Source organism: Diabrotica virgifera, chromosome 2 (assembly GCF_917563875.1).
Source record: "Diabrotica virgifera virgifera chromosome 2, PGI_DIABVI_V3a".
NCBI classification, from domain to species: domain Eukaryota; kingdom Metazoa; phylum Arthropoda; class Insecta; order Coleoptera; family Chrysomelidae; genus Diabrotica; species Diabrotica virgifera.
In genome coordinates this window covers 78,555,409-78,580,999 of record NC_065444.1, presented here as the reverse complement: position 1 = coordinate 78,580,999, position 25,591 = coordinate 78,555,409, and the positions used below count along the sequence as shown (strand labels likewise).

The window sequence follows — 25,591 nt, the reverse complement described above, 5'->3', positions numbered from 1 at the left end:
TTTTCACAGAAGGTAGGGAATAGTCCAAGGATCATTTTATATATCATGCCGCTATCATACGCTAAAACCTTGGGGGTGGTTGCCACCCCATGTCGGGTGTGGGAATTTTTTATTACATTTTATCCATGTAATTCGATGGAAAAAGTGCTTCTAAGACAAAAATGTTTTGTACATCATCTTCGTACAACTAATATTTTTTGAGTTATTCGCGCTTGAAAAGAACAGTTTTTCGAGGAAGAATTGACCTTTTTAGAAGTTTTTTTTTGAAAATACCTCGAAAAATATGCATTTAATCAGAAAAACTGTAGATATCGAAATTGTATCTTTTAGTAACACAAACCAAGTTCTTTTCCTATAATATCTTTAAGACCAATACCAACCGAGATACGGCATGTTAAAGGTTAGCTTTTTTCGTCAAATGCATAATTTGAAATATTCAAAGCCAAATAATGGGAAAAATTTGCATTTTTCGAGGAAAACTTAAATAACCTTTTTTCAAGTATACAATTAGACCTATCAAAAAAAAAAAAATAATAAAAAGTTTCTAGCATGAAAATTAAGCGACTTACAAAAAAATGTCGGTACCTGCTTTTCTCTACGAAAAAATCAGTGAAAACAACCCCCTAACTACCTTCCTAATTCAAAATTGGTCTTCACCTTTCTGTAGTCCTTTTATATTTATATTATCAATAAACTCAAGGAGTTTGACCTATTTAAAATGCCTAATTTTGGAAAAATTGGAGTTTAAAGAAAAACTGATTTTTTGCAATTTGGTATTTTTCACCTTTTACTTCAAAATACCTCCGAAAATACTGAAGATATAAAAAAAATTATTATGTACTAAATTGTAGCTTTTTTAATGACTAAAATTACCCTGTGCATAGATTTTCATTACAGTGAATAGTTAGCCAGATATAGCTGTTTAAAACCTCTATTTACCAGCAAACACCCCCTTATTCGAGCCCTTTAAACCCGCCCCAATTAAAAACTAAGGAATCTTACGGAATTTAATTTACACAGTCTTATAGCTCTTTAAAAATCCTACAAAATCATTTTTGAGGAGTCTCATTACTGAGAGATTATCAAAGTTGCTTTCCTACGAAGGTAATTAATCCATTTACTAAGGCTGAAAATCAGTACACAGTGAGATATAATATTTTTCCAAAATTAGGCATTTTAAATAGGTCAAACTCCTTGAGTGTATCTATAATATAAATATAAAAGGAACTAAAGAAAGGTGAAGACCAATTTTGAATTAGGAAGGTAGTTAGGGGGTTGTTTTCACTGATTTTTTCGTAGAGAAAAACAAGTACCGACATTTTTTTGGTTATAAGTCGCTTAATTTTCATGCTAGAAACTTTTTATTATTTTTTTGAAAGGTCTAATTGTATTCTTGAAAAAATATTATTTAAGTTTTCCTCGAAAAATGCAAATTTTTCCCATTATTTGGCTTTGAATATTTCAAATTGTGCATTTGACGAAAAAAGCTAACCTTTAACATGCCGTATCTCGGTTTGTATTGGTCTTAAAGATATATTTGGAAAAGAATTTGGTTTGTGTTACTAAAAGATACAATTTAATACGGGACCGGCTCTGTCCCGTCATACAGCTGACCGAATAAAATAACTTTTATTTATATTTAATTTATAATGTGTGTACTGATTTTCAGTCTTAGTAAATTGAAATAATTACCTTCGTAGGAAAGCAACTTTGATACCCTCTAAGTAACCCTTGTTCTACGTTTCGCTTGACCGACCGCAGTGTGTTTCTCTACACACTCACAGTAATCAACTGTGAAAAATCTAGCTTTAGTAAATTCAAATAGATTTTTCAGCGCTGCCTCTCCGTCTATATCCACCTTAAATAACATTTGAACCTCTGATTTTTAGAAAAAGCATAAAAACACGTCAAATAATAATTGAAGGCTGAGACATTATGCCATATTTAATCTTGCTGGGAAAGGAACCCTCTCATCCCCCCCCCCCCGTAGCATCCCTTATTTTTTTTAAATTACTTCTTCCTTTTTTATTTGATATTTGGATTCTCCTCTTTGTACTGATTTCAAAAATGTGTAACACATGATGGCAAAATGTGATTAGTTTATAAGAAAAATAAATACAAAAGCAAGAAAACTAGATTGAAAAAAAATTATTTTTTTAACAATTTTATTACAAACATTGAGAATGAACATTTTACTATACTCTTTCTCAGAGGCATATTTCAGTGCGTCACAAGTGACAGAAAAAAAGGTAGGTCCGTGATACATACACATTTATAATATTTATACCAGTTGTTGATAGATGGCGCTATAATCGGAAAAAAATATTTATGTATCCATTACTTATCTATTACATATCTATACGACTATAATTTAAAGTTCTTCTCAGTGTTTCAGTGTGTCATTCAGGGGATGGGTACGTAGTTTCGGCTCCAATGCTGTTTAAATGGGATTCATTTTTTTCGAATCCTGAGAAAACTAATAAGTATTTTTGAAAAATTTAAACGCAGAATGAAAGATTACGTTCTTACCGAGGGCCGAAAGTTCCTGAAAACTTCTGTAATGTTTATTTTAATAAGATACAGGGGTGAAAAACTAAGAGAAAATGTAGTGTGATTTTTAGTTTCAAATATCTCATTCAAAAGAAACTTTTTATTTATTCTAAGGGACTTTCGGCCCTCGATAATAATTTAGTCTTTCATTCTGCGTTTAAATTTTTTAAAAATATTTATTAGTTTTTTTCACGATTTGAAAAAAATGGACACCATGTCCGTGGTGATATTTTCCAAATCGAACATTCGCTATCTTTGTCATACAACGCATTGAGTCGAATAGAATATGGTGACAAGACAGTGACAATTTTAAATATTTAACATGAGATCGGGAGTATTTCGAGTAGTTGATTAAATAATATTGATAGTGTATTTGATAAATAATTGATTTAAGACGTGAACTTAATAAAAAGATATTTATTGTTTATTATTTATGGAAGATCTAGGCAGAGAATACAGCAGGATATAGTCTGTGATCCAAGTATTTTGTTGTTAAAGATGTTCAAAATTGTAAGCGTTCCGTAGTAACAATATATTATTAAAAAATCACATTATCACTTTTCCTCTTTTCTCGATTGAGTATTAGTTTTTGTTGTACAGTATATAAATTATTACAAACACTGAATACATAGTTAGTGAAAAAATTATCATATTAATTAACCGAATTAATGATGCAATTTTACAAGTAACAGTTATCCAAGAACATTCAAAAGCCATTTCTTTAAAGTTAATGATGACATTTGTCAAGTAATGTTTACATATCCATAACAGTGAGAATTTTACTACACGTAATTTGCCTGTAAAGACAGAAAAAGTAGAGATAGCAGTGAAATATTTGCGCCCATGCCTTTAATGATGTAATACATGATTTTAAAAATTTAGAGAATCATAGCATGACATTTTAGTTAAATTTGACACTTGTCAGAATCGTAATTTCGTATAAAAACAAATCAATTGTGTTTATTTCATTTATAAAAAGAAACGTTCTTTAATTTGTATAGTCTTATAAATTGTACAGATTATAGTCGTATAGATAATACATAAATCATTTTTTGTTCGATTATAGCGCCATCTATCAACAACTAGAATAAATGTTATAAATGACATTAGTCACGGATGTATCTTTTTTTTTTCTGTCACTTCCAACTTAATGCGTTAGAAAGAAATCGAAAAACGGTGACGAACTGATGCCTCTCAAAAGGAGCATACCAAAAATTTTTAAAATAAATTTTTCAAAATGACTGTCCTTGACATCCATACAATAGTATATAGCTAATAAATGGCAGACATTTTGAACAATAAATTATTATTGTATAAATTTTTAGTAGTGAAATTTTCATTCTAAAAATGTTTGTAATAAAATTGTTAAAAATAATTTATTTTCAATCCAGTTTTGTTGCTTTGTATATATTTTATATATATATATATATATATATATATATATATATATATATATATATATATATATATATATATATATATATATTGTATATATATATATATATATATATATATATATATATATATATATTGTATACATATTGTATATATATTTTTCTCATAAACTAATCATCTGTTATACATTAACCCAGGGGTCGGCAACCTGCGGCTAGCGAGCCGCATGTGGCTCTTTGGATGTGAAGCTGCGGCTCTTTAATTCCACACGCAAATATTATTTATTTTACCAAAATAAATAAATACCAAAATATCGCGATAAAACCAGTGCAACTGTTGACACGAATTACTTCAGCACAGTTACAAAAAAAAAGTAAAGATGAATTTGCTGGCAGATTTGAACAATTCAAAACAACAAAACCACTCTATTAGCATTCATAGTAAATCCTCTCAACACAAATAGTAACGAAATCCACGTTGAGCCATTTGGAATAATTGATACTAGATCTTTAGAAATGCAATTGATCGATTTAAAAAGTAAAGCTTTGTGGAGTGGAAAATTTACAGAATTGAAAAGCAAGTTGGAAGTGTTGGAGGTCCAGAAATGTATGTACGTAACGCAATAAAAGTGGACAGCTTTGAAAGAAATGCCGCGAATTGAGGGACTTATATTCGACGCATGGAATAGTCTTCCAGATTGCTAGTGCTACAGTGAGGTAAAGAAGTTGACATTTGGAGTGCTAACTATCTTTGGATCGACATATTCTTGCGAGAAAGCGTTCTCTTGCATGAATATAATTAAAAGTAAACTAAAAAGCCAACTAACAAATGAAAAGTTAGAGTCGTGTTTGAAACTTAAAACAACAAGTTATGGGCCAGATTTACCCAAACTTTCTAAAACCATGCAAATCCAACGCTGCCATTGAGATTATTTGCTCAATTGTTTGTCATTGAAGTACAAGTTAGTGTTGTAAGTGAATATTTGTTTTAATTTTTTACTTGAATAAATGAAATATAAGAAAATATATACCTACATATGTGAAAAACACTATATTAAGGGTGATTCATATAGAGGTACTTTTTTAAAAAAGAAGAAACTATGAAAAAAATGAATTTTCGAGCTTTTCGATTGGTATTTGACCAGTGACTCGAGTAATACTGGCCTCCAACGCCTCAATCTTAGCCGGTTTGTTCATGTAGACAAGTCACTGGTCCAAATCGTGAAATACCGCTCACCGAACCGATTTCTCAGTAAAGCCATGCTTTTACGGGATGTATGGCAGTTGGCGACATATTTTTGGAACGAAGTGTCACTTAAAGTACGAACTTCAATTTCTGGTACCAAATACTCCGTTATCATGGCGCGATAATGGTCTCCATTCACAGTAACATTCTGGCCGGTCCAAGACATGGACCGACGATGATACCGGCCCATAAACCACACCAAACAGTGTTTTTTTTCTGAATGTATTGCCGTTGCGTATTTCTCATTAAGCCAAAAACGGGCCTCATCGGAAAACATTTTTTTGCTCTAAGCGCACGAAACACATTCCTCATTGAACGCCTATTTTCGTAATACAGCTAAATAATTACTAGACGTTGTGCCGAGTTAAGTCTTTTTAGGATGAAATGTCAAACAATACTGAATAAAAACACAACGTCAGGTGATACGATTCATGCACGTAAATCCTCACCAAAAAAGTACCTCTAAATGAATCACCCTTATGAATAAATATATTAATTTTTTTTAATAACGAACTTTATTTGAGTACTATTTATTTTTGACAAAAAAAATTGTGACTCTTTAAAAACTTTGAAACTTTGTAAATTGTAATTTATGGCTCTTCCGACTCAAAAGGTTGCCGACCCCTGCATTAACCGATTAACCTAAGCATAATTTTTGCATAACATTTTTGAAATCAGTACAACGAGGAGAATCCAAAAATATCAAATAAAAAAGGTGGTAGTAATTTAAGAAAATCATTAAAGATGGTACGGGGGGTGAGAAGGTGCCATTCCTAGCAAGCTTAAATATGGCATAATGTCTCCCCCATCAAATAATATTTGACGTGTTTTTGCGCTTTTCCTAAAAATCAGTGGTTCAAATGTTATTTAAGGTGGATAGTTTGATCTGAAAACCACTGTACATATACAGAGTGTCCCGGAAAATAGTGCGTTCCTTTAAGGTATGGATAGAATACACAATTTGGAACAAAAAAGTCCTATAGCATTTTTTTCTAAAGTTAACCGTTCCCAAAAAATAGATTACATTGTTTTCCATATACCTGTATTTTAATGTTTAGAAATTTTAATTGCCTGGCAACATCGCGATCGTACGCACTACGGAATAATAACAGATCAGATAGTAAGAACTTATTTGTGATTTACAGTAGGTATATGTATTTAAAATAATCCAATCTAATATTACTTAATGTATTTACTATTTGTTTTTTTTTGGTATTTGTTTACTATAAGTTCTTTTAAATGTATTGGAATACCTATTGCATAATTTTAAACGAATTACACATCTTTTAGAATAAAAACACATCTTTTAACTGTACTAGTAGGTATTATGTATTTAGTACGCTTTAAATGTGTTGAATGCTGAGGACTTTGACTAAATTACATAGTTCACAGTGGACATTAAATACACCAGATTGATAATGTGTCAGTAATTTGTTTACTTGTGAACTAAAATAATTAAGTTGTACTTACTTGAAAATAATTACTACACTTTCAAGAACACATTCCCTCATAACGGCGAGAAATAACGGCAAAACATTTTAAAAGAAATTATAATAAGCCTCTCCATTTAGTGATCTGCCATAACCAATCAACAATAACATAATAGGTAATGAACTCACGATTCGAAAACATTTTCGGTATTGAAACTAAGCAGGATTCTTCCAAACTATCTGTTGTATGTTTACTAAAAAGAAGTCTACGTTTAAATTTTAATTTGCATACCAAAATGTATTTTAATTTTTTGGTCAAACGATTGCATTTAGAAAAAAATGTTTTAAGAGTTTTTTGCTTTACATGGTGCCCTCTACCTATACCTTTAAGGAACGCACTATTTTCCGGGACACCCTGTATTTGACAATTTTGTAGAGTTTATGATTCGATCCAAGCTGTTGACACAGTAATTTAATTCAATTAATTCTGTAAGATATTTTTTCAGCATTAAAACAATGGAATCAATGAAATTATCGGTTCTGAACTAGATAATTTTTATTTTAGTTCATTTTAAAATATTTCCATATTCTTTAGACTGTTTGAAAATACTTAAATGACTTTGAATGACCTTGTTTATGAATTTTATTACATTACTGACAAATAACTTTCCTGTTTATATTACAAAAGTAACCAAGAGGATGTCTTAGCGAGTTCTAAACGGATTTAAGGTGATATTTAGGAACAAAAGGGACTTACGAATAATAACAAATCTTTACTGGAATCAAAAAGCACAAATTGTAATAGATAATGAATCCAGTCCAGAAATTGAAATCGGGAGAGAGGAGAGGTGTTAGGCAGGGCTGTCTCCATTACTATTAATGTATATGTTACAGTTCAAGTTGATTATTCAGTTGGAGTTGACTTTTCCTAGTTCGAGTCGACTCAAACGGCTGGTTTTAGTAAAAGTTGACTATAAATATAAAATGAAGATTTTTATTCAACATTTACTAGTAAAAGTAGACTAACTAGTTAAAGTATACTCTTCCCAATGCCATTTAGTAAAAGTTGATTCACACAAACAACCGATTCTAGAAATTAAATGTTTATGTATATTATGTTCAAATCGTGATATTTATAGTCCAGGCTGTATCGTCGCCCCCGTTAGGTGAATTATTCCAGTTCGATTTTTTTGCACAAACTTACTCAAAAAGAGGTCCTTATAACGAACCCACAGGGTGTCAGGTGGTACCGTAATCGAAAAATTGTTTAAACAATTTTTTTTAAACAAATTCACAAAAAAAAATCACTTCGGACATTTTTTACATCATTAATTTGGGTTATTCGGAGCAAAAGAGGTCTTTTGTGATTTTTCTGTAAAACTTATTGTTCTCGAGTAATACGCGATTTAAAATTTGAAAAATGCGAAAATGACCATTTTCAAGGCTAAATAACTCAGTTAAAAATTATTATTATGAAAGTCAGAAAGTCACCAAATCAAATTTTAACGACCCCCCTACAAGGTACTGAAGAAATATTTGTCATTATTGTATTACTAAGCTGATATTCTTAATTAATAAAAATGAGCGCTAGGAGCGTATTGAGGCGGCTGTCAATGTGAGTGCGACTGAGATGCACCATTGGACGGTCGGAATGGAGGATCTTACTCGCACCCTCGCACTCACATTAACGGCTGCCTCAATACGCTTTTAGCGCTCATTGTTGATAATTAAAAATAACAGCTTAGTAATAAAATAATGACAAAAATTTCTTCAGGATCTTGTAGGGGGGCCTTAAACTTTGATTAGGTGACTTTCATAACAATAGTTTTTAATCGAGTTATTAAGCGTTAAAAATGGTCATTTCGCATTTTTCAAATTTTAAATCGCGTAACGATCGCGTTCAAATTTTAACTCGAAAACTATCAATTTTAGAGAAAAATCACAAGAGACTTTTTTTGCTCCGAATGACCAAAATAATCTAAAAAAATTTATCCGGAGTGAAATACTTAGTTATTTATAAAACAGTTCGTGAAGTATGCTTTTTGCGCACGCACGCGATGTTTAGAGCACGAGCAGGCCGAGTGCTATACATCGCCTAAGTGCGCAAAAAGTACTTCACGCACAGTTTCATACAATATTTTATCTACCAAAAAACAAATAAAAAAACTGCAACTCTTCGTCACTGGAATACATTCCTATTTTACAATTTTTTAGAACTTTGACATTTAAAAATTCAAACTTCTGTCAAACCACAAAACTGTCAAAACTTTTTTTGTAATTTATTGCTCACATGTCATCACCACGACAAGGCGAAAGTTAAGGATATTTGATTATATGAAAGTGTGCTAAAAAAACAGTGCGAAAAGTAAATCCCATTTAAAATACATTATTACTTCAGGCACACTTTAAACCCTTCATGTACTGCTATCTATATTTACAATTTTCACACAATAAAAACTTATACATAATATGAGGTAGAGTAGATAAGAATTATTTTTGTTTTCACCCAATTTTCAAAAAAATGTGAAAACTTTGAATTATCCACGTCCGTCTGTCTGTCTGTCTGTCTGTCTGTGATCACAACTCCTCCGTCAATATACCAGCTAGAATGACAAATGAGATGTTAAATGAAAGCTTATAATCCAAGGATGGTACTAAAGGTGAGAAATTTTACCTAGGCTGTCTGACCGTCGGTCTGTCCGACCGCGAATATAACTCATCCGTCCTTATACCAGCTAGAATGACAAATAAGGTGTCAAATGAAAGCTTATAATCCAAGGATGGTACTAAAGGTGAGAAATTTTACTTAAGCTGTCTGTCCGTCGGTCTCTCCGACCGCGAATATAACTCCTCCGTCTTTATACCAGGTAAAATGACAAATGAGGTATCAAATGAAAGCTTATAATCCAAGCATAGTAATAAAGGTGAGAAATTTTAACTAGGCTGTCTGCCCGTCGGTCTGTCTGACCGCGAATATAACTCTTCCGTCCTTATACCAGGTAGAATGACAAATGAGGTGTCAAATGAAAGCTTATAATCCAAGGATGCTACTATGGGTGAGAAATTTGATCTAGGCTGTCTGTCCGTCTGTCTGTCTGTCCGACCGCTAATATAACTCCTACGTCATTGTATCAGGTAGAATGACAAATGACGTGTCAAATGAAAGCTTATAATCCAAGGATGGTAATAAAGTTAAGAAATTTTACCTAGGCTGTCTGTCCGTCTGTGGGTCCGACCGCGAATATAATTCCTTAGTCATTTTACCAGGTAGAATGACAAAAATGAGATGTCAAATGAAAGCTTATAATCCAAGGATGGTACTAAAGGTGAGAAATTTGACCTAGGCTGTCTGTCCGTCTGTCCGTCCGACTGCGAATATAAGTCCTCCGCTATAACAGGCAGAATGACAAGAAAGTTGAGAAACTTGACATAGGACTTCCGGTTTTAGAAATGCGACCAGAAGTACTGTTTTAGAGTCACCGGAATAATACAAGTGATATATTAATCGACGCGACTTCGCAAGAAGAGAACAAATATATAATTCCGGCTTCATGACTGTCTGACCGTATGTCTATCTCCTCCGTTATTAATACAGATAGAATGACAGATGAGGTGTCGAATAAAAGCTTGTAACCCAAGGATGGTATTAAAGATGTTTGACATCGGACTTCCGGTTTTAGAGTTGCAACCGTATGAACTGTTTTAAAGTTACCGAAATAGTATAAGCGATATATCATTCGACTGCCTTAGCAAGATGAGAACAAATGTAAAATTTTGGTTTTTATATCATTTCCGGTTAAAAAGTTCTAACCAGAAGTGCAGAAATATTACATGTAACACATCAATCGAAGCCTATTGAAAAGTTGAGTTTGAATCTTTAGTTTCGGTTTTGAAGTCATTTTTGTTTAAACAATGATGACCCAAAGTTTAGTAAAAATGACTCAAAATTGTTAAAATCGTTTATCAATCGGCGCAAAGTTACACGAAGCGTTCAAATATCGACTTCCAGTTATACTTTCGATTACTTTGGGTGAAAACCTAGGACTTACGAAGTCCAATTACTTGTTGTGAATTTGGTTAACAAAAATTGGTTAAACAATTTTTCGACCGCGGTACCGCCTGACACTGTGTATTTGTTATAAGGATGTATTTGTTTGAGTAAGTTTGTGCAAAAAATCGAATCAGAATAATTTACCTAACGGGGGCGACGTTACAGCCTGGACTAATAAGTAGTTGAAACGGTCAAAACAAAGAGACGCACACTCATCAAAAATGCACGTGAGATTATACTCGTATAAATTGTATAATCTACTTTTACTAACAAGAGTTAGGAAGAGTCAACTTCAACTAATAAAAGTTGATATAAATTTTTCAAATCAACTTTTACTGCTCGTTTCAGTTGGAGTTGACTCGAACTAGGAAAAGTCAACTCTAACTGAGAATCAACTTGAACTGTAACATATATAATAAAGCCATTGTTGAGGAAGCGTTATTACCTTAAAGTGAAGAAATTATAATTAACGCAAGATCTATTAACTACATAGGATATGTAGATGACACTTTGAATATGGCAAGCTTTGCTGAACAACTCCAATTACTACCAAACAAAACAAACAGTTTCTGTAAAGAATATGGACTAAAAATGAATATAAAAAAGACTAAATACCTTATAATAACTAAAAAACAAATATACAAACAAGGATACATTTGGGAAATATACCGATAGAAAGTGTTGATAAATTACAAATATCTAGGAAGATGGATTTCAAAGAATAATGATCAAACAACAGAAATAAGGGCCAGGATAGAAATAGCAAGAAATGAGTTTGTAAAATTGAAAACAATTCTCTCCAACAAAGATCTTAGATTAGAACTGAGAGTAAGAGCTTTGAGATGCTACATGTTGTCGATACTGCAATATGGTCTTGAAAGCTGGACATTGAAGCAAGAACACGTAAATAAGCTACAGTCATTTGAAATGTGGTGTTACAGAAGGATGTTTAGAATAGCATGGACACAGAAGAAAACAAACACGGAAGTATTGCGAGAAATGGGCAAAGAATACGAAATAATAAATACAATAAAAATAAGAAAGTTGCAATATCTGGGACACGTAATGAGGGGAGTTATAAGATATAGACCGGGAGATATTATACAGAAGTTCAGCCACGATTTCCTCAGTCCTGCCTTTTGCAATACTGGAAGGGTAGACGAAGTACTTACAATCTGTGGAAACATCCACAAATTTCCTGTGACATTTTCTTGTAAAAACTAGATTTTCCCAAAAAATAAAAATAGGGTTTTGCGATGAATTTTTGAGTCCTGCCATATCCGTAGAGTGACAGGATACTATCGATTTTATGAAGAAAATTTTTTGGGCAGGAGGGTTGCAAACGGGCTAACGGAGTATATATGTATACAAACATGTAAGGAGAATAATGAAATTTTCATGATTTTCTGGGTCCTGCCAACTAAATAAATTAAACATATTTATTTCTAAATGATCAAAAAAAATATTGGCATGACGTCTATTAATGTTTAAGTATACTTGTTGCTTGGAAAATTCTGCGGAAAATTTTCACCCTGATTCCGTGATTTTCTGAGTCCTGCCTTTAAAAAGTTTTAATACTCAAATGCAATCAATACTTTTTCTGTACTCGGCAGGAAGGTTAAACGGTTCTAGTAAGACGGCAGGAGTCCTATATTTGTAAGAAAATTCGTGAAAAATTCCACGATGTTCTGAGTCATGCCATTTTGCATATGTTTCAAGAATCTTAATATAAGTCTATTTACAAAGAGGCAGGATGGTTTTATAGTTATTTCGTACAGGGTGGGGCATTAGTGCGACAAAGTCCAATTACTCGTTTGTCAGAAGAGATACGAAAAAAAGCTATTTAGGTAAAACGTGGGGCAAAGATAGGATCATAATTTAAAAATATTTTATAATATACAGGGCTACCCGTACTGACAGGGCGACACAAACTTATGTTTTTTTAAATGGAACACCCTGTATATAATTTTAAGGTTCCTAAGATCATTTTAAGAGAATTTAACACAATTCACCTAATACAAAAATGTTTCCTAATGGAGCTAGAGCTCTTTGAAGATGGCGCCTTGTAATTAGTTTTTTTTATATCTCCAGAACGCTTTCATTTCGATACACAAAAACTGGTCCGCCTTTTTATCTTCCAGAGATAAATCGATTCCATCAATTGCGAATCTCTAGTACCGGTCATAGGAGTCCGTTTGTCCGTTTTGGGTAGGACAACGGTTATTGTATCGCATAACTTTTAAACATTTTTGACACTATTATTAAATTGTGAAGTATTCTAGTACTAGAAAGTACTCTTGCTTTAAGTCGGTAGGATGCACCGTTTTCTAGAAAAATCAATTTTAAAATTTTTCGTATTTTGAATTTAAGAAAAATTTGAATAAAAAAATAAAAAAGAACGGTGTATTTATCGACTTAAGCAAGAGTAACTTTTAGTACTAGAATACCTCATAATTTAATACTCTACTGTCAAAAATGCTTAAAAATTGAAGCAAGTTATGAGATTTCGTTGATCTACCCAAGACGGACGCCTATGACCGATACTAGAAATGCACAATTGAAAAAATCGATTCATCTCTGGAAGAGAAATAAACGTACCAGTTTTCGTTTTTCTAAATAGTTTTTTTTTTCAAATTCAAAAATCGCAAAATTTTTCAAATCGATTTTTCTAGAACCTGGCGTATCCTACCGACTTAAAGCAAGAGTACCTTTTAGTACAAATACAAGAATACCCCATAGTTTAATAATCCAGTGTCAAAAATGCTTAAAAGTTAAACACAGAAAAGTTATGCGATAAAATATCCGTTTCCCTACCCCAAACGGACGCCTATGACCGGTACTAAAAATTCACAATTGATGTAATCGATTTATCTCTGAAAGATAAATAGGTGTACCAATTTTCGTTTTTCTAAATAGAAGTGTTCTGGAGCTATTTTAAAAAAACTAATTACAATACGCCATCTTTAAAGAGCTTTAGCTTCCTTAGGAAGCATTTTCGGACTAGGTGAATTGAGTTAAATTTTCTTAAAATTATCTGAGGAATCTCCGGGCTTTGTTTGTTAGAAGAGTTTCTGGACACCCTGTATAATAGGTACAATCCCTACTATAACCAATTAATTGTAAAATTATTGATTTTCTTCCTATTACTTTTATTACGTTTACTTAGATACAAATATGATCTAATCGCTTAAAATAAAGATCTTACAGTTTGGTATTAGATTTGAAAGGCGTGTAAAAATCCGAGACATTACTCAGGAAAATAATATTTAATACCGTACGATTGTTATAACGATATAAAAATTAATTTTTATGTATTAAATATCTTTGCGATTATCCTGCCACGTTGTAAACGGTTTTAGATTAGTGTTTTTTAAGCATACTTGACATGCCATGACTCAGAAAATTGTGGTGATATGAATATGTTTGTATAACGACCAGCAATAATTTTACAGACTTAAAATTTTATTTTTATATACGAAATAACTACACAACCATCCTGCCTCTTAAAGAGCTTTATATTAACATTCTTTCCACGAATTTTCTTACACATTTTTTAAATATGTATAGGAAAAGAGGTGTACCTAAACATCCTGCCATTTTAAATAATGTCTACTTAAATTATTTATTTTATAATAAAATTTACTTTATGACTCAGAAAATCACGGAACCTGGGTGAAAATTTTCCACAGAATTTTAAAAGGGAGAAGTGGAGTTAAACATTAGGAGACGTCATGCCAACATTTTTTTCGAATCATTTTCAAATAATTATGTTTAATTGATTAAGTTGGCGGGACTCTAAAAATGATGAAAATTTCATTATTTTCATTACATGTTTGTATATCTATATACTCCCTTCGTCTTTTTGCAACCCTCCTGCCCAAAAAATTTTCTTCATAAAATTGATAGTATCCTGTCATTCTATGGATATGGCAGGACTCAGAAATTCATCGCAACTCCCCATTTTTTTCCTCATGAAAAATCTAATTTTCACAGGAAAATGTCACAGGAAACCCGTGGATTTTCTTAAGTATTTTTTCTAACCTTCCAGCATTTCAAAGGGCAGGACTTAGAAAATCGTGGTTGAAGTTCTGTTAATATCTCCCGGTTTAATAAGAACGATATGAAATGATAAGACCGATAATACAGGGAAATATTAGAGAAGGAAGGAGTATACGAATAAGGAGAGTGTCATGGTTATTGAATTTAAGGGACTGGTTTAAGTGCAGTTCTATAGAACTCTTCAAAGCAGCGGTAGATAGAGTAAAGATAGTGATGATGATATCCAATCTCCGATTGGGACGCGGCACCTAAGAAGATGATCTTTAAATTTGACTTTTAAAGAAAACAAGCCTTAATAATATTGTACCTAAGTAAATAATATTTTTTTAATTCCTAATTATTTTTTTTACAGTGCACGTAAAATTATTAAGAAAGTCTTTTAGCGTCGCGCGTCGCCTTAATGTCCACATTTTATTAAAAATAATTCACTCTTTACCTGAACTATCCAAAGTACGAGAAATCTCATTGAAGCATTCACTCCTAAAGAACTTCCTCAACGATATCTCGGAGTTTTCTTGTATATGCTTCTTTATTATCTTGATGGATTTCGAATTCAAATAATCTTCGGATAACCAGGACACTAGGTCGATATCAACTTCTTTGGCTTTGATAGAGTTTTTACTGTACAAACCGTCGTTTAAGGGATGGTAGATTGGAGCTTTGAAAACCGGAGGTATTTTTACATGGAACCACCCATTTATACTAAGTCTGCAGTCGTCTATGGTCGTCACTTCAGCTACCTAAAAAACATTTGATCGTCATACAATCATCTTTTTATGTGTGATTAAATAAAAAGAAAACAGTTTAAACAAGTCCGGTTTTATTTTTTTTTTCTGGTATATCAAGGGGTGATTATTATGAGACTAACTTTTTCTTAAAAAATTTCGTCCCGGAACCCCACTGTTCATCCCTTTAAAGGGGGTAATTTGTGGTTTTTGCGAAACGTAGCCCTTCCTGTACGTTTTGCAAAAAATTTACTTAAGAGGATGGGTACGTATTTTCGGCTGCAATGCTATGCAAATGGGGATTCATTTTTTTCGAATCCTGAGAAAACTAATAGGTATTTTTGAAAAAAATTTAAACGCAGAATGAAAGATTACGTTATTGGCGAGGGCCGAAAGTCCCTGAGAACTTCTATAATGTTTATTTTAATAAGTTACAGGGGTGAAAAACTAAGAGAAAATTTAGTGTGATATTTAATTTAAAATATCTCATTCAAAATAAACGTTTTATTTATTCTCAAGTCGTCAATTAGCAGCCAAAGCGAACGGTTGTCTATGTACGAAAAAGCTGTGATAAAACAAACCCGGTTTCGCTAATGAGTTATTCGAGACGACAACAAAACAATTATTTTATTGTGTCTAAAAATTCGTGAATGTATTTAAAGTTTTTAAACAAAGCAATTGGTTATTGCGGATTTTACGAGTGTTTTTATTTTATTAATAACATTTTACTTTTTAACGTAATAAGTAAAAGAACATTCGCTCATTGAAAGCTGTTAGCAGGGAGTTATCGTCAGCAATGATGTTAGAGATTCCAGTGGCGTATCAACCGAGCAGGTAACATGAACAACTTTTCAACAGGCTTTTATTCCCAACCAAATTATGAACAAAATGTAAAAACCATGGCTCCAATGATCCAAAATCCTATACAAATTCCCACTTGTTCCCAACAACCTAATGATTCACTACAAATAAACCAAACAAATGAACAAACAGCCAGTATTGAAGAACAGCAATGGAATGAGGTTACCGGAAAAAGATTACGAAGCAGTCCAGAAATGCCTAGAAGTAACAAAAGACAAACAAAACTTGGTGAGTACTGGTTAAGTAAACCTATAACAACACAAAATCAATTTGAAGCACTAAGTTCAGTAGATGAAAGTAACAATTTGGAGGACACAGTTAAAAATACAGATGCAAAACCAAAACCACCTCCAATATTTGTATCAGGCGTGCAGATCTGCAAGCCTCTTATCGAGCTATTGCAACAAGTAGCAGAAAATGATTTTATCACTAAAGCAATCAACAGCGAACAAATAAAAATTCAATCAAAATCAGACAAAGCATACACCGTCATAATAAATGCTCTAAAAACAAAAAACACGGACTTCCACACTTATAAACCTAAAAGTGAAAGACACTACCGAGTGGTTCTTAAAGGCATGCACCCCACGACAAATGTAGAAGAGATAAAAGAAGACCTTAAAACCAAAAACCATAATGTTATAAATATATGGAATATACTACATAACCAAACAAAAAATCGTTGCTTATGTTCTACATTGATCTAGAAACAAAAGATAATAACAAGGACATCTATAACATTAAACAAGTAATGCATTCCATAGTAGAATTCGAAGCACCGCATGTCAAGAGAATAATTCCGCAATGTAGTAGATGTCAAAAATACAACCACACAAAAAACTTCTGCAATAAACAACCGTGCTGTGTCAAATGCGCAGAACCTCATTACACTAAAGAATGTCCAAGGAAAACCAGAGACAATAATGTTAAATGTGCTAACTGTGGTGAAAATCACCCCGCAAATTATAGAGGGTTATTCAAATTATTCACAAACAATTACAAAAACTTAAATTCCCTAACTTGAGAAGACATAACGCGAGGACAAACCAAGATAGAACTACAACAGTCAACTATGTGCAACCTGGAATAACATATGCACAAGCAACGCAAGCAGTTAACCAGCAAGCCTCCAACCAAACTACTACACAACATATTATACCAAATCAAACTAATAACCACACAGACATGTCAGAACTGAAAGACATGTTAAAAAAACTAACGGAACAAATGAGCACTATGCTCAACCTCCTAAGCATGATTCTCAACCAGAAATGACTCAGATACTAAAGCTAGTATTATGGAACGCCAATGGCTTAAGTCAACATGTAGAAGAATTAAAACTATTTATTAACACGCAAAAAATTGACATAATGCTGATTACAGAAACTCATTTTACATCCAAAAACCACATTAATATTCCACGATTTACAACTTATCATACGCAACATCCCAACGAAAAAGCACATGGAGGCACTGCAATAATAGTTAGTAATAAACTAAAGCACTACGAAATACAAAAACATGAATGCGACTATCTACAGGCCACCAGCATTGTTGTGGAAGATCTACTAGGCCCACTAACAGTATCAGCTATATACTGTCCGCCAAAGCACAATAACAAAACGGAACAGTTTGAAAATTTCTTTAAAACATTAGGAAATAGATTTATAGCAGGAGGAGATTTTAATTCTAAGCATACTACCTGGGGATCCAGAATTATTACCACAAAAGGCAGAGAACTTCTTAAAGCTATAAACGCGACCAATGCAAATTATCTCACCACAAGGGAACCAACTTACTGGCCTACCGACAATGCAAAAATACCTGATCTACTCGACTTCTATATTGTTAAAGGAATTAATGTTAAATTGGCAAAAGTAGAATCTTGTTACGATCTACCCTCTGACCACTCTAGCGTAATCGCGACATGGTATGCACAAATAACAAACAGTACTAAACAACCATCACTATACAGTAACAAAACAGACTGGAGCATTTTCAAGACTAAACTAGATGAACTAATTGACATAAACATCCCATTGAAAACAGAAAGTGACATCTACGCAGCAGTAGAAAATCTTCAGAAATCTATACAAGAAGCTGCTTGGTATGCTACCCCTGACTGGTACCAAACAGAATTTAAAGAGCATTGCCCAACTGTAATAAAGGAAATTATTGCTAGAAAGAGAAAAATAAAGGAGGAGTGGCGAAGAAAAATAACACCTGAGAACAAGACAAAATTAAATAAAATCACCAAGGAAATTAAACTACAATTGAATAATATCAAAAATAATAAAATACAAGAATATCTTACAGGTTTATCAGCAAACGCAGATAGTGAATATTCCCTTTGGAAGGCCACGAGAAAAATCAAACACCCGAAACAACAAATACCACCAATACGGAACCAAGAGGGAAACTGGTGTAGAAATAATAAAGAAAAAGCCGAAGCATTTGCAAATCACCTCACAAATGTATTCCAGCCACATCCCATGGAAGATGGTGACACAGAGGAAGAAATAAATACTTCCTGGAATCGCCCTACCAGATGGACTTACCTATACAAAAAATCACCACTAAAGAAGTTAGAAATATTATCCAGCATGAAATCAGTCCAAAAAGAGCTCCAGGGTATGACCTGATCAACGGGAAAGTACTGCGGCAATTGACATGCAAAGGTCTGAAAATGATAACGCAAGTATTTAATGCAATATTTAGGCTAGGATACTACCCAGAACAATGGAAAGTTGCTCAAATTATTCTCATACCTAAGCCAGGGAAAAATAAAACTGAGGTGACTTCATACAGACCAATAAGCCTGCTACCTGTTCTATCAAAAATCTTGGAAAAACTTCTCCTTAAACAATTATCCCCAGTTATAGAAGAAAGGAAACTAATTCCCCAACACCAATTTGGGTTCAGAACACAACACGGAACGATAGAACAGGTACATAGACTGGTAAAACACATCAGACGTGATTTAGAAAATAAAAGGTATTGTTCTGCTGCATTCCTGGACATTGGTCAGGCCTTCGACAAGGTATGGCATGCTGGTAAGCTCTTTAAACTAAAGAAAAACCTTCCCCATCCTTTTTATCAAATCCTAAAAAGCTATATTTCCAACCGACATTTCCTAGTCAAGCAGGATAATGAATACACAAGCCTAAGACCAATAAAAGCCGGAGTACCACAAGGAAGTGTCTTGGGACCGATATTGTACTTGCTCTACACTCTACACTGCTGACCTACCCACAAGTAACAGATCAACGTGCGCAACTTTTGCTGATTACACTGCTGTACTAGCCTCTCACCATGATCCAAATACAGCATCCGGAATCCTTCAGAAAGACCTTAATAATATACAAAGATGGCTTAAAAATGGAAGATAAAGGCAAATGAGAGTAAATCCATCCATGTAACCTTCACCATGAAAAGACAAACATGTCCATCTGTAACACTAAATGAAACGCAACTCCCACAAACCGATACTGTCAAGTACCTAGGAATCCATCTTGATAGGAGATTAACTTGGCAAAAGCACATTTTTACAAAAAGAAAACAACTAGGAATAAAATTCCGAGAAATGTACTGAATCATCGGTCGTAAATCTCAACTATCTCTTGAAAACAAACTGCTGATATATAAATCTATATTAAAACCAGTGTGGACATATGGTATCCAACTTTGGGGGACAGCCAGTCAAACTAACCTAGAAATACTGCAGAGATTCCAGAACAAAGTCCTTAGAACAATGCTGAATGCACGTGCCAAACTATGTGATAGAGCAAGACCTCAATGTACCATCCATAAAAACAGTAATAACAGAATATTACAAAAAATATTCCAAGAGACTAGAATCTCATCCAAACGAGTTAGCCAGCAACCTCACTGATGTCCACAATGATGTACGACGCCTGAAGAGATTCAAAGTAGTGGACCTAGCAAGAAGATTCGAATAATCTGTGATAACTAAACTTTTAACTTGCTTTAATTTAATTTATGTAAAGAGGGTGATCACTGGATCTCCCTCTACAGGTCAAATTTTCAATTTTTGTCAAAGAATTTACCTATTGTTCTTAGTTAAGGACAGATTGTAAATATTACAATAAAAAAAAATTATTCTAAGGGACTTTCGGCCCTCGGTAATAATATATTTGTCTTTCATTCTGCGTTTAAATTTTTCGAAAATATTTATTGGTTTTTTCAGGATTCGAAAAAAATGAACACAATGTCCGTGGTAATATTTCCAAATCTATCTTTGTCATACAACGCACTCAGTCGAATAAAATATTGTCAGCATACTGTCAGTCAGACAGTGACAATCAGTGGCAATTTTAAATATTTGACATGGCATCGGGAATATTTTGAGTTGTTGATTAAATAATATTGATATATAGTGTGTTTGATAAATAATTGATTTAACACGTGAACTTAATAAAAAGTTATTTATTGTGTATTATTTGTGGAAGATCCAAGCAGAGAATACATCAGGATAATAATCTGTGATCCAAGTATTTTGTTGGTAAAGATGTTCAAAATTGTAAGCGTTCCATAGTAACAATATATTATTAAAAAATCACTTAAACACTTTTCCTCTTTTCTCGATTGAGTATTAGTTTTTGTTGTACATATAAATTATTACAATCACTGAATACATAGTTAGTGAAAAAATTATCACATTTATTAACTGAATTAATAATTTGCAATTATAAAAATAACAATTATCCAAGAACATTCAAAAGCCATCTCTTTAAATAATGATGACATTTTCAAGTAGAATGACATTCTAGTAATGTTTACATATCCATACCAGTGTGAATTTTACTACACGTAATTTTCCGTGTAAAAACAGAAAAAGTAGGGATACCCGTAAAATATTTGCGAATTATGTACCGATGGCCTTAATAGTAAAATGAAGAAGACTATTATAGACTATATTTCCTACTATTTATTTTCCAACAACACATGTCTATCACCCACCGTTTGGCGGGGGTGGCGCCCCAAAGTTGACAAATTTTTAAAAAATATGTTTTTTTAAAAATTAATTTTTCCTCAACGGTAATGAAAATTAAGAAGAAACTCTGCGGCAATTATTCACAAACAAGTGACTGATTTTTTGGTATACGTTTCATTTAAGAGCAATTGCAAATTTTTTAATTACACGGTGTTACATTTTAAAAAACCCCTTTTTATACCATCTGAACCGCCTATGCTAGAGTAAAAAAACTTTCAGCCATTATCTATGTACTGGTGTTATTTACAAATTTGTATAATGCACCCCCCATATTTTCCCCCGAACAACCCCAAAAAAAGGATAATTAATAAAGAAAATATACAAAAATTGATTTTGGGCCACCACTGTGGCTTTAGAGTGCGAAGAAAATAAAATATGCATAGGTCATTATGTGTAGCCGACAGTGTGTTCTTTTATTTTCCATAAGTACATTATCAATAAAATGAATAGATGACGAAAAAAAAAAACAAAAACTGGAGCCCGCCAAAGCATTTCTTAGGTTTACGGCGCCACTGTGCCGTAACGGTTGCTTATATGAAAAAATGCATAGGAGCTTATTTGTAGAGAAAATAGTGGTTTTTAATTCTGTATAAGCTTTGTTTTAAAGAAATGCATAGGTAATGAGAAAATCGTAAAAACATGCCCTCCAAAGGATAGGGGTAGTTTCTGCAGTTTATTTTCAAGGATAGGGGTAGTTTTCGCAGGGATGTTGCAATAATCATATATATTTATGAAAAACCTTATTGATGGAGCATATGTCCATATGGGTCAAAAAGCAAAAAAAATTTTTTTTTTGGGCTACAGGGGTTGTATCAAGAAATCACTTTTGGTATCCATGCATGGGTAATAAGAACGTGAACAAAATAGTATATGAAGCATTTTAATAAAGGGCATGTTGTGTGAAGGATTCCAAGAAAATCACTTTCTTTATTAAATCTCCTTTTTTCTTGGGGTGGTTCCGCAAAAAAAAATGGGGGTGCACTATACAAATTTGTAAATAAAACCAGTACATGGATAATCGCTGAAAATTTTTTTACTCTAGCATAGGCGGTTCAGATGGTATAAAAAGGGGTTTTTTAAAATGTAACACCCTGTAATTAAAAAAATTTGCAATTACTCTTAAATAAAACCTATACCAAAAAATCAGCCACTTATTTGTGATTAATTGCCGCAGGGTTTATTCTTAATTTTCATTACCGTTAGGAAAAAACAATTTTTTTAAAAAACATCTTTTTTAAAAATTTGTCAAATTTGGGGCGCCACCCCCGCTAAACGGTGGGTGATAGACATATGCTGTCGGACAATAAATAGTAGGAAATATAGTCCTCTTCATTTTACTATTAAGTAAATTGTTTGCAAAACGTACAGGAAGGGCTACATTTCGCAAAAACCACAAACCCCTTTAAAGGGATGAAAAAGGGGGTTCCGGGGCGAAATTTTTTAAGAAAAAGTTAGTCTCATAATAATAGTATAGTATAGTTGATCCAAAAGATGGCATAACCCAGACATCCAAAGTGAAAGTTATCCTTCTACACCAAATTGTTCTATATGGTCCACACAATGTTCAGAAAAAAGTCACACCATTTTGAGCGTCGGGTTTGGGGGGGAGAGGGGGGAGAAATCGGTAAATTCGTAGTTTTTTAAGTTTTTCGCCAATATTTCTAAAACTATGCGGTTTAGCATGAACAACCTTCTATACAAAATTGTTCTACATTAAATTTGAAATAAAAAAGGTCCTATGCATAATCTTTCTAAAATGAATGGTTGCAAAGTTACGGACGTAGTATAACTGGTCCAAAAAAAGGCCTAACCCAAACATCCAAAGTAAGAGTTTTCCTCCAACACCAAAATGTTCTATATGGTCCACATATTGTTAAGTAAAAAGTTACACCATTTTGAGCGTCCGGTTTGGGAGGGAGATGGGAGAGAAGCCGGTAAATTAGTAGTTTTTTTAAGTTTTTCGTCAATATTTCTAAAACTGTGCTTTAGCGTAAACAATGTTATATACAAAAATGTTCTACATGAAATTTAAAATAAAAAATGTTCAATACATAATTGTTATAAAATCAACGGTTCCAGAGTTATGGAGGGTGAAAAGTCAAGATTTTTGATACTTTTTATATTTTTGGGTAATATTTATGATATAACTATACCAAAAACCCAGACATCCAAAGTGAAAGTTATCCTCCAACACCAAATTGTTCTATATGGTCCACATAATGTTCAGAAAAAAGTCACACCATTTTGAGCGTCGGGTTTGGGGGGGGGGGGAGAAATCGGTAACTATAAAAAGTATCGAAAACCTCCACTTTTCACCCTCCGTAACTTTGGAACCGTTGATTTTATAACAATTATGTATAGAACTTTTTTTGTTTTAAATTTTATGTAGAACATTTTTCTATAGAACATTCCTTACGCTAAAGCATAGTTTTAGAAATATTGCCGAAAAACGTAAAAAAAACTACTAATTTACCGACTTCTCCCCCATGTCCCCCCCAAACCGGACGCTCAAAATGGTGTAACTTTTTACTGAACAATATGTGGACCATATAGCACAATTTGGTGTTGAAGGAAAACTTTTACTTTGGATGTCTGGGTTAGGCTTTTTTTTGGACCAATTATACTATACTACCTCCGTAACTTTGGAACCGTTCATTTTAGAAGGGTTATGCATAAGGCCTTTTTTATTTCAAATTTAATGTAGAACAATTTTGTGTAGAGGGTTGTTCATGCTAAACCGCTTAGTTTTAGAAATATTGAAGAAAAACTTAAAAAACTACGAATTTGCAGATTTCTCCCCCCTCTCCCCCCCAAACCCGACGCTCAAAATGGTGTAACTTTTTTCTGAGCATTATGTGGACTATATAGAACAATTTGGTGTTGGAGGATAACTTTCACTTTGGATGTCTGGGTTTGGGTCTAACTATACCATACTATAAGCACCCCTTGATATACCAGAAAAAAAAAAATAAAACCGGACTTGTGTCCATTTTGCGAGGTTCAACCTCTGTTTCCTACACTAATGAAATTATGCGCGAATTACTTTTTATACTATGACCCTTTTTTACTCACTGAAACTAGGATCGCAACATTATTCCGTTGGTCCATAGAAACCAAAATAAGTTAAACAAGGATAAACAATACGGCATGTCTTTGATACCTTGCTTACTATGAATTTTGACGATTATCATTTTCAGTGACAGTGACATTAGCGCAGGGCTTCCCAAACTTATTCGTACTGTGACGCCCTTGGGACTTTGCTATTTTTTTGCGACGCCCCTCAACTCAACCCCCAATAATACTTACCAATTTTGGTACTAGATTAGTAACAGGTTATAGTTATAACAATTACAAAATTTGAACATTTTTTATCATTTTTATTAGAAACTAAGAACGAAATCAAAACCTAGACACAAAAATAAAAAGTGATATTTATTTATGTAACCGCCTGTTTAGTGTGAGGTATGTGTTTGCTTTTTTGAGCACATCTTATGAAACCGGGGCTGCAGTTTGGAAATTGCCACTCTCATTTCTTTTTCAAGTTTATGTTTGACCTGTACTTGTTTTTAATTATGTACAGAGCGACAAGCGAGAGGTGGCGGCTGACCTTCTTGTATTCTGTATTTGACGCTGTGTATTTTCGCTCAAGGTCACGCGCCAGCACTGGCTTGTCGGATAGTACTGCAACTGAAGAAAAGCCTGTTTCGCATAAATACGAAGTCGCAACTGGTAATAAAACCTTTAATGCACAGTGGTGATGGCATGATATTTATGAGAAGCTGAGCTCCAAAATTCAAACAGTTTGTCCTTGTCGTATTGAAGCTTTAGGCTGGAATGACAGGACAATTCTGTCAGTTGTTCTTCTTCCTCTGTTGAAAGTGTCGATGGTGTGGATGACTGGAAAGGGTTTCTGACCCAGTCATATTGCTCCAGATCTTCGGGAAAATATTTCTCAAAGTGTTCGCTCAATGATAACATGTAGGGTGTAAACATATTTTTTAAAGAGGGATCGAAGATTTCTATCGATTTTTCCTGTAGAATATCTTGTAAAGCAGGGAAACAGTCTAATTTCTTGATCTTCTAATTTTCTCTTCCATAAGAGCAACTTCTTCTGAAACCCAGTAATTTGATCTGCCAAATGCAGGATATGAGTATTGTTTCCCTGCAAAGACTTATTAAGATCATTTAATTTGTTCAATATGTCACAGAGGTATGCTAATTTTATTATAAACTCTGAATTAATAAAGTTTTGAGCATCATT

The 25,591-nt window shown here is 33.2% G+C and overlaps 1 protein-coding gene across 2 annotated transcripts in view; it reads right to left on the bottom strand.

Annotated features, from left to right (window-relative positions):
- The window catches only part of LOC114331051 (prolyl 3-hydroxylase OGFOD1), a 98,723-nt gene that overhangs the window by 41,344 nt on the left and 31,788 nt on the right, over nucleotides 1-25,591 (bottom strand). For both annotated transcript variants that reach the window (XM_050643816.1, XM_050643815.1), the window contains exon 5: nucleotides 15,167-15,470. In XM_050643816.1, the coding sequence (XP_050499773.1) occupies nucleotides 15,167-15,470 (304 nt within the window). The remainder of the gene's footprint in view (nucleotides 1-15,166; nucleotides 15,471-25,591) is intronic.